This window comes from Vanacampus margaritifer, chromosome 2, assembly GCF_051991255.1.
Source record: "Vanacampus margaritifer isolate UIUO_Vmar chromosome 2, RoL_Vmar_1.0, whole genome shotgun sequence".
NCBI lineage: Eukaryota > Metazoa > Chordata > Actinopteri > Syngnathiformes > Syngnathidae > Vanacampus > Vanacampus margaritifer.
In genome coordinates this window covers 33,774,415-33,785,592 of record NC_135433.1, presented here as the reverse complement: position 1 = coordinate 33,785,592, position 11,178 = coordinate 33,774,415, and the positions used below count along the sequence as shown (strand labels likewise).

Below are 11,178 nucleotides of genomic sequence, written 5' to 3'. Positions count from 1 at the left end.
GTACATCAATGATTGGTCCAAGGTGGGAACAAATGGGGAAGGAGGACGAGGAAGGGGTGGTAATTAACAGCCAATTGGACAAATTTGCAGGAGCTGACAAATAAATATAAATGTGAGCTGTCGCAGAAGTGGAATGACCACAGACTCCAGAATGTATGGAAAGCCGTTTCAGCTTTTATTCAATATCCTTGATATCCAACTTGAGGTCTGCGTACTAGACGCTTTGTCATCGCAATTCAGAGCACTTGTACAATGACTAGGTCGCACTAGTAGAACTCGAGTCTGACCAGTAATGTTGATTACACAAATGGTGCACCTTTTGACCGTATATGCTATCAACAATATGAAATAAATGCTTAAATGGCTTTATTTGATTTGATTGCAGCTAAACGTTCATGTACTAATGCTCTTTGTCCTCACTGGCTATACTTGTAGGACAACTACATTTATAGCTAGGAAAAGCTGTCCAGTAGTCGACAAGTGTGCTACTAGAAATAAAATTCTAGTGCTTTGCCAGAGTATTAGTTCCAACTTATGTCAACTAGTGCACAGTTTTGCCTCACTAGTAAAGTGTAGCCATCCTACTAATGAAGACAAAGATTGTACATGGACCTCAAGTTGTACATCAAACTAGTTGACTAGTAAATTAGCTAACTAAATTGCCAGCAGTAGTATTAGTCACATGCAGATGTCAACTAGCGCACATTTTTGCCACACTAGTATGTAGTTGTCCAACTAATGAAGACACAGCATATTTAGTACATGTACCTTGGGCTGGATAATAAGAATCTAATAAACGTGGCATAAGAGTGATTTGAGCACTAGTTTTCTTTCATAATTCAGCGTACTAGTAGAATATTGACCAAATGTTCAAATGGCTGCACAGCCGTGCGAACATTTATTCCATCCTGCTAGTGACTTTCTAGTGAGGACACAGCTTGTACTAGTGCATTGACATTTAAGCTAGAAATCAAGGATGATATAGAATTAAGGCTCAGACAGCTTTCCATTAGAATGTGCTGAAGTATCACAACAACGCTGTCCTTACACTACACTTGAACAAGAAACCGACACCACATCTGATAAAGACCACATCCAGGTACAAGACATAAGCATGTGATGGTGGGTGGGTTAAAAAAAAATGGGGTGGGGGTAACATGGGTGAGGGGCAAATTTATACACAGATACAAGCTTAAGTCAGCGTAAACTGTTTTTATTGGAGGCAGGTGAGAAGATGTTTTGGCTGGGAGACGGGTGAAGGGCCAGGAGAACCATAATAAAAGCCGATACGCATGCAACGATGCAGACATGCTGATGAGTAGGACGGGGAAATGCCTTCTTTTTAAATTGGCTACTAGCAAAGCAGATGTCATACAAGGCAAATTCAATTTCCATTACACTTGGTGGTTATTTTTTTTGTACACTCCTTTGGTTTATAAACATTTAAACAATTTCAGTGATCATGCCATTACTGCAGTGTCAAAAAAATGTTTCTCATGATTAGGATGGAGGGGGAAAAAAAATGGGGGTGTGTATAAAACAAAAGGGATGAAAGAAACATTGTTTGCCCTTTAATCCTGGAAGTATGTGGTGAGCTGTTAAGGTTGATGGATGGTGAGGTTGCTTAAAATCCAGCCTTCCTCAGGTATTCCGCCATCTCATGTGCTTTCTTGTTAAGATTTCCACCATGGATCGCCTCCTTTCCCATGACTATAACCAATACTGGGGCACATAAAGGGGGTGGGGGGGTGGGGGAGACATACAGAGAGAAAATGAACAAAACTGAACTGTCCCCGCCCCCACGTGATGGAGGGGGAGGTCCAGGTGTCAGGATCTTACCACTCTTCAATGCTATAAAAGGTTTCCATGACATTTGACAGCTTGCAGGAGAAATCTTAACAGCAATATTTATTTTCTCTTCTTTATGTCCCTCAAATTTTTACCTAAAATGAGCCTGGGAAACATTAAAAGCCTGAATCCCGCAAGTATTTTGCCATTGAGTAAGCCTTCTTATTCAATCCGCCTCCATGGACCCCTTCTTTTCCCATTACAAGAACCAAAACTGAAAGACAAGAGATAGAAAAAGGGGGAATGGTTAAGGAAAAAGGTAAGAAACCAAGAAAAGCATCCCAAAGTTAAGTACTTTCATGAGAAGTGTGAAGATATGTTGAAGAAATGTTTGCGAGACTTGTCTTGTACCTTCACTCTGTGAGCACATTAAGGTTGCAGTCAAGTTTAATGTTTTAATTCAGACTAACATACTCAATACCTTGTATTTAACAACAACAAAGGGGGGGGGGGGCTAATATCACCAACACAGCTTGGATTTGATAGGAACAAAACGATACAGGGGTCCAGTTAAGCCTAAAGCCCGTCCGTATCTGTGAGCGTGCAGGCTTGCGAGGGTGCTTTTTTTGTCGGGCTAGGTATCTATTCTAATTTCCTCAAACGATTTGATTTCGGTTCACAAGAGTGTAGTTTGATTCCATTTTGATTTCTCCCGATTCGATTCACTTCAATTCAATCCGAGAGATTCATTACGGCACATCAATTCTTAAATGTCAAGGACATGGTAAAACCTCCACAAATATTAAATTCCACAGTAAATTTTGTGGAGGCAGTACCTGGTCAAATTATTTAGTTTATTAATTAAAGTAACAAGTGTTATTATCACATAAGTCTTACACAAACATTGACATCAGCAAGGATGAGATGAAAATATAATTCAACTACTGTAAATATAAATTTAAAAGATTCTGATTTGTCTAAAGTTTAATAATACAGGTCTTTCATAAATGTACGAAAATACTTTTAAATTAATGTGAACAGTAAATTTCAAGAAAACGGTACATTACAATAAATAAATAAATAAATAAAAATCGGCCTTTAAAATCAGATAAAGGCTCGTCTCCAGTTTTTCAATTTCCAAATTTAAACAGAAACGGCCCATTCCCGTTCAATGGACCCTGCAACACTGTCTCCTCATGGACGAAGGAGGAATGGGCCTTGGATGCGTGAATATCTCTGGACCTGTGTGTGTGTTAATATTTTGAAACAGCGTTTGGCTCAAAAATAAATCTGCGTGCGCGATGATCCACAAACGCACATTCTGCTGTGTCTGTAAAGTTTTAAAATACGTTCTGTTTGCTGATGACAACTTTATATTGCTCAGGAGAAAATCTCGAGCAGCTTCTGAGTAATGTGGAAAGAATTAAACCTATTAAAAACTGGTCTGACACAAACAAACAAAAATATCTTTGAATGTAGATGAAATAGAGTTTAGAATCTTTAGCACTAGACAAATTAAACAAGTCAAAATCATTCAAATTAAATTTAAATTGAAAGTGTAAATGAAATTTAAAAAATCGTGGGAGTTGTAATTAATGCAAATATATGCTGGAAAAATCATATAAAAAATGTTAAAAGAAAAATATCCAAACCCTTACTTTATAAAACCAACGATCTTCAAAGTCAATCAAGCAATTATACTGTTCATTATTACTGCCATGCCTGACTGATCGTGTGGAGACATGGGGTAATACTTACAAAACTAATAGTATATAATATAATAATAATCAGTCCATCTTTAGGCTACAAAAAAGAGCTACACGAGTCAATAACGTTCCAATTATATAGAAGCAACCAATCCATTATTTATCAACTTAAACGCTCAAATTCTACAAGCTAGTCAAACTCAAAACAGCACAAATAATGTAAAAAGCATACAATAAACAACTTTGCCACAGTAAGTTCTTGCGTACTGCTTCCTACTCCTTTTGGGCATATAAACTTCATTGAACTATGACATCTATTGATGATCCTTTTCTTTTTTTCAAATCTTGTAATGTTTATATGTTCTAACACAACATGACACACAAAACAAATTCATCTGTGTGAATTTTGAGACAAATCTCTCCCATACAAGAGATTGTGTCTAGAGGCTTTGCAACATTGAACAGAGCCTGCTGAAAAAGCAACACATTCGACGTGCGCTCAGTCGCAAGCCTGCGCCTTCCAGTGAGCTATGTATGGGCTTTGTATGGACTTAATAAATGGAAATGAAGCGCGTCTGAAGTTATCTCCATTTTTTCCCTCTTAAATTTACACAATTAATCACACCCTTTACAAACCAAACTTACAAACTTAAGCAAGTAAATACTATAGCTCTCTATAGTTTTCTACAGGAAATATTTTTTTCCCAAAATTTAAAAATACCCAAATGCTTAAACTTTTCTTTGTCTTAATGTCTAACAAAAACAAATTGTTCAGAAGGCTCCCTAGGGTCAGTAGCATCTTTTATAAAGATAACTCAAAATGTTAATAAATAGCTCCTTGAGATTAAAATGGTTTTAGATTTACTTTATATCGACCGTCAGATTTTTAAAAAAAAGAGAAAAAGAAAAGAAAAGAAAAAGGCCGATACCCATCAAAATGCCCAATATCGGGCCGATCTATCTCTAATTTTCATGGCTGTAACTTGGAGTGGTGTGCAGGTAGTTGAGCATGGTTTCAGCGCATTCAGCGGACGCGCCCACAGGATTGGAGAGCGGAGAAAATTGGTTGTTTTTCATCAATTTTGAAACCTCATTTTATATACGTGACGATTTCTTTTAATCATTAAAATTTGGCAGGGACTTTGCAGCACAACTTCTTTGAGTCTTTTGGCACTTTCCTGATCTAATAACCAGTCAATAACATCCAATCAGAAAAGAAGAACTCACTAACTAAATATGTCTGGGATATGAATCATTTTGGTTTTCAACTCCACTTGCTCTTACAAAGCCAGATGTTTAACCAATGAAATGTTCCCTAAAAAGAGACCTTTTAAAAGGGTATAATTCAATAAATACTAGGTGTGCCAAGACTTTGGGATCTTTATGTGATTGTGTTTTACATTTTCAATAATGCATCGCATAACTAAAGAGTGTGTGTGTGTGTGGGGGGGGGGGGTAGAAGAGGGCTGAAAAGAAAATGGAAACAGGTTGTGTTGGCTTTTCCCAAAAGGTTTGGACGTAGCCTGACAAAGTTGATACGAGGGAAAGGCTGAAACACCCCAGACTTGAAAAGATCGAAAAGAATAAATGTTTGAGACAAACCTTACATAAGGTTTGATGAGGGAAGCTGAATTTATTTAAAAAAAAAAAAACAAGTCAGCACTTACGACCTTTCAATGTTGCAAATCAGAAGACTGTTTCACAAATCTGAGAACTCTCCCAAAAAGTGATGTCACTACTTTGCCCTGTTCGACGATGCAGCAAACTAATCATTTTTTACAGGTATCGTACCAATATTTATGTTGGATGTATCTGAAGAATGTATCGTTTTAATTAAACATCACATTCACTCATTATCAGAGGAATCTGTTATCTGCTACCTAAGACTGCCCTCAAGTCTTGATTTACCTTGTCCAGCTCGTCCCACAGAGATGTTGTATGTGGGTTCTCCTCCTTGGCTCTTTGTCCTCATGTCCATTGTCCAGTCGCCCTCATCCTGCAGGCTGTCTCTAAGCACCGAACACTTCTTTGAGCCCAGGGTAAGACCACAGGTGTAGAAGGTCTCTCTGTCTTTGCCTACCAGAACGTCAATTTCCTGGGCCTGAAAAACAAAATCAGACACGCAAATAAATAAGTGACTGCAGTTCTAGTTCAGACTTACATCAAGAAGGAAAGCCGCAAAACCCTAACCATAAAATCATGTACTTTTTATATAAAATTATTTTGCACATGTTTTGCTTAGATTCTCTTCTTCCTTTATTATTGAGCATAACACACAACAAAGTTACCCTGAAAATGTTAACCGCCCCACCCAAAAAAACACACACACAAATCACCCCAAAAAATGTTAATAATGGCCATTAAATGAATAGGATACATTGATGGGGCGATCACATTGAAGAAAGGCTTTTTAATTCCACACTGGGAGGGAAATGCTATTTTTGTTAATTACTTTTTTTTACTTTAACAGACTTTTTTTTTTTTTAATTGTCACTTTATTATTATTAATTTCGCATGCTTCAGCATGTGTTGTTTTCATTATGGAATATGGATAATTTTGTTATGAATGTTGCTTGAGGGTGAATCAAGTATCTACAGGGTGGCCCAGAATTGATGACTCACTTGATTGTAGCCTGATTTGTTAACACCAATCCAATAAAACAAGTCAAGGAGTATAATGTTATATACAGGCATAAATACACCAACAAAATTGAGTAAAAAAACACATCTGATGCACATACAGTAAACTGATAACTGTGGATAACTATGGCTTTGTGGAGAATTGTCTTATTTCAATCGTTCATTTACATTGATTTGAATAGATCTCAGTTGTCCTAACACTGCCTAGAATTTGAAACTTGAAGCTGTAATGGTTTGAATTGATTAAAAAATGTAGATGAAGATAAATTAGTAAAAAATCTTTTAATTTGGGAATTTTGTGAAAATGTGTGAATTTTGGTAATAAATACTTCACTTAATATCCTCAATGATCTTAATAACTTAAAGTTGTAATGGTTTTAAATTGGAATCAGTCGAAAATTGTGGGAATAATGGAAATGCCTTAAATATTTGCCAAGTTGAATGGTTTAATTTTTTTAAGGAAATTAAAGTAAATGTGAACTCTTTCATTTGGGATTTTTTAATTTTTCACAAATTACCAACCAATATGTATGCATAATTTATTTATTATAATTATATATTTACTTATTTTACAAATTATCTACAATAATGAGCTCAAAGGTTTCATGTTTAATTTGACTTTTATGAATAAGAGAGTTAATGTTAACGCAGGGCAAGTGGGGCAAAATATCTTAAATGTGGCAATTTTATAGTGAAATGTGAGGAATTTGGGGGATTTCTTGGAATGTAAAAAGAAGTTCCCACGAATGAGTTGAATGTGAAAGACAATTTTTTTTTTGTTTAATTGATATCTCCCATGTGGGAGTATGCAATTATTTGCAAGTGATTTTTTTTAAAGGGAGAAAATATTTCCCTGAAGGTCCTGAATATTGGATTCTCTTTTGACATTCAAACAAAGAAAGCTAAATAAACATACAGTATTCAGAAATATAAATAACAATGGAGTCATTAATTGTATCTTATGTTATGTATCGATCCATTCATTTAGCTCTACAATATCAATGATGCCACACAATCAAAGCAATGAGGAATGACGAATTGCTCCTTTTCGACCGATGACTGCAACAATCCCACATCGGCACAATTACCAATAAAGCTGGTCTAAATTGTATTTATAATCATAAATTGATCAAGTCAGCCAATGCAAGCTTTTTGTGTTTGGGTGTGTGTGACCACAGGTAACCGGCAGATCGGCGGCTTAACGTTAGCTAATCATCACAGCCACTGCACACAAAGAATGCTCTTTTACTTCAAAGCCGAATCCAATCTCCTTGGTGGTTTGAGAAAACAAACCCTAAAGGGGTTATTTATCATTGTCTAAAGTGGGCTTTGGGTGGGAGAAAGAGGTTTTGTGTTGATGTCCACGCCCGTTTCCAATGCGTCTCGTCGTACACGAGGCGGCTAAATAATCCTGCGGCGTTTCCTTAGCCAGGAAAGGCCAGCGATGCGTTAGCTTAGCATAGCCGCTAGTTGGCTAGTCATTTGCATAGATAACGGATTTTTTTTCTCCCCCCCGCCGTGCTTTTTCTGGCGAGCCTCGCGCTCAGATTGCCAACACTTTACACCTACCTTGCCCTCGATTTCACATTCTTACCGTGATATTGTTGAAAGTCCCACCGTCATGTGCTGCCCAAACATATTTGGCGTCCAAATAGCCAACAATGGCGCTGTCCTGACAGCTGCCATCGGCCATCAGGTTTTCCACGTAGTTTTGCCAAGACATGGTGAAGAAAGACAAAGCAGTGGTACAAAATGGCTGAGGAAGCGCGAGTAAGCGACCAAGGCCGAAAAGAGAGAGATTCGAGAGCCTCGGATGTGAGCCACCACTACTTGGACGCGCTGGGGCGGCAAAGAAAGCCGGGGCACTAGTGCGGCTGCGGCTGCGGCTGCGGCTGGCTGGGTGTAGTCCGGATTTCAGATCACTCCGCACAATGAGCCTCCACCACCACCGGCGTTTTTTTACGGCAGCAGGCGGCGGAAGGAAAAAAAAAAGAAGAGGCGAAAGAAGGAATTAGCCAACTGTCTGGGGGAATACTGACCTGGGGTACACAAAAAGGCTGTTCATTTACTGCGCGAATGCTGGAAATCCTGCACCTGTTTTCCTTTTATTATTATTTGGGCAATGTTCGCCTTTCGACTCCTTACACGTTTCTTCAAACCATGCCAACTTTTCACCTCAATCAGGACGTCTTGGGAACTATTTTGCCCAAATAGCTTATTTATTTCCATAAATCTACATTCCAGGACATTTTCTTTCGAAGTATTCACCCCAATCACATCTGGGAAACTATTTTCTCCCTCATTATTTCACGTTTTCCTTCATTATATTTACAATGTGCATACATTTCACATTTATAATTAATTTCCTTGTCCTTCCACACTTCTTGATCAACTCAAATCATTCCAATTTCAAAATGTTCAGCTCATTACGGACATATTTGGAACCATCACATTTTTCTAGTTCTCAAATTTTCACTTCAACAACCAGGATTGCCCAAAATAATGCAGACATTTCCCTCTCCCTCCTTCCACATTTCATGATGACTGATCCAAGCCATTTAAAAATGTAAAACATGTTTAGATCATTCAGGACATACATAATGTAGCCTAAATATTTCCCCATTCCCCAAATAGCCAAATTAAGAGATGTTTGACATCGTCCTCTTCCTTCCAGTTCCTACTTTTCCTCACGACTCCACACTTTCCCTGAAAATGAATGAGGACATTTTCCAAATGTAATTTAAGAGTTTTAACCATTCCAACTTCAAAGTATTAGGCTCAAACTTTTACTTTTACTGAAACTGTTCCGCTCCTTATGGACATCTTCAGATTTTTTTAAATTTTTGAAATATCCAAATTAAGAGTAATTTTACATATTTACTGTACATCCATCGTCCTTTCACATGTCTTGACTAATTCAAACCATTCCAAGATAAAACTGTTAAAGTCATTCAGGACAGCTTGGCACAGGGGTGCTCAAGTTCGGCCCTCGAGAGCCCCTATCCAGCCTGTTTTCCATGTTTCTCTCCACTAACACACCTGATTCGTGATAAGGATCGTTTTCAGGCTTCTGCAAAGCTTGCTGATCATTACATTCAGCTGTGCTGCAGGAGGGGAACATAGTAAACAGGCTGGATTAGGGGCGCTCAAGGACCGAACTTGAGCATGCCTGGCTTGAAACTTGTTTATCCCACAGAGATATTTTACATGTACTGCCTTTTTCCACATTTCTTGACTGATTCAAACCATTCCAACTTCAAGTCATGCATTCTACATTTCAATAATTCTATAGCATTTTAGTTCAACGTCAGCTCTTCATCAATCACAGACAGTTTTTACAGTGATTGCACCCTCTAGTTTATTGTTACTTTGTAGGGGTGGGAATCTTTGAATGTCTCACGGTTCGATTTCTATTTTTGGGTCTCCGATTCGATTCAGAATCGATTTTCGATTAGGAATGTTTTTTTTATTCAAAATGATTTGATTGACAATGATTTTTGCTTCAATCTATTGATGTGCAAGAAATTGTAATTATCTACTCCAGTCTGACTCGCTAATGCTAATTAGCGCGCTACTTGCGGCACTTTTATCACTCAAAAGAATGGCTCCACACTGCAAAAAACAAAACAAATTTTATTGGAATAACTTGATCGTGACTTTTTCCTTCTACTCTCTAATGTGGCTACAACTTAACAGTGTATCAGACCGCGTGGAACCACACTGCCCCTCAGTGGCCAAACCGGGTACAACAATGAACAGCGCTCCAAATAAAAGGCACACACAGACAAAGGCAAGACAGTATAAAATAATTTAAATAAAATCGATTTTTGGACATTTCAAATCGATTCTGAATCGTACTAAATGAGAATCGCGATTCTTAAGAGAATCGATTTTTTGGGCACACCCCTATTACTTTGAGTGACCATTTTTAAATTATTCATCACACTCAAATGTTTCAGATCATCAAGACAAATCGATATCTCACAAAAACAACCCAAGAGCAAATACTTTTTCACTTTACTGTACAAGATTATATTGGGAAGGGCTTTTGCAAAGGGTCCAGGCAACCACTCAGAATTGATTTGAACAATGTCCAAGAGGCATTCATTTAACATGTTTATAATTGTGGTAGTAGTTTGCCTTGTTGTCATTGTAAAGAACTGGATGACGCCATATCATGAAGTGTACAGTATGGGATATACTGGAGGATGCTATGTAGCTAAACAATCATATTAAAAAACCTAATTCAACCAATACTCTACATCATAAGTGAGCATTGTTATTTTGCTTCATATAGCTTGTTTATCGGATTTTACTGGGTGTACTTCACGATAACGGCTTTCAACATTCTTTAGTGAATTCCATGCACATACAGGTAAATGAAATATACCATTGAGCATTAAACAGTAGCCTATTAGCAATTCTTCCTCTCGTCATGTAATGCCACATAACCCCATTCTGTGACAAATTGGGCCATGCATGCAGTGGCATAATCTCTTTTTTCTTGTCTGTTGAAAGACTTATACTAGTGTTTTTATTTGGATGAACATTCTGATTTGTCACTGTATGTAGTGTCATCATAAGTAACTCTCTGTATCACATGATTTGAACTTTGGAGTACAACCAGCTGCATTTTAGTACTGACCCTCTAGGCACATCACTTAAACCATTTAGCAAAGCCAAACATTATTGTGCTGATAATGACTTGGTCTCCTCTTCTCCTTCACACCAAAACAAAGTTTTACTATTTTGAACAGATAAGGATCAGAATCCATTTAATTGTTCCCTCTGGGTCTTGTGCATCAGTGAAGCAGCTGCAACTACTTTACCCTTCTAAGACAATACAATCATCGATATATCTTGAAGAGGGTCTTCTGCCCAGATTTAGTCATAACTGTTTTAATTTTCCTTATTTCCTCAGTAAAGCTTTGTGAGTATTATCGCAATTTCTGCCAAGTGTCTGTAATCAATGATGTTTTTAAAGTCCTATCTCATGTCCGGTGAACTCCAGGTGGGCTGTTTGGTGGGGGCTTTGTGGTACCGC

At 37.7% G+C, this 11,178-nt stretch overlaps 1 protein-coding gene across 2 annotated transcripts; it reads right to left on the bottom strand.

Annotated features, from left to right (window-relative positions):
* Positions 1–1,197: 1,197 nt before the first annotated feature.
* On the bottom strand, positions 1,198–8,059 carry LOC144043394 (profilin-2-like). Of its 2 annotated transcripts, XM_077556991.1 has the most exons (4): positions 7,729–8,059; positions 5,403–5,595; positions 1,944–2,062; positions 1,198–1,722 (listed from the first exon to the last, which is right to left on the bottom strand). In XM_077556991.1, exons 1-3 carry the CDS (start codon positions 7,855–7,857, stop codon positions 1,965–1,967), a joined length of 420 nt encoding a protein of 139 aa, XP_077413117.1. In that variant the 5' UTR covers positions 7,858–8,059; the 3' UTR covers positions 1,198–1,722; positions 1,944–1,964. The 2 variants fall into 2 exon arrangements, with proteins under 2 accessions (XP_077413117.1, XP_077413116.1); XM_077556990.1 differs by lacking the exon at positions 1,944–2,062 and having other exon boundaries at positions 7,729–8,053.
* Between the last annotated feature and the right edge of the window lie 3,119 nt (positions 8,060–11,178).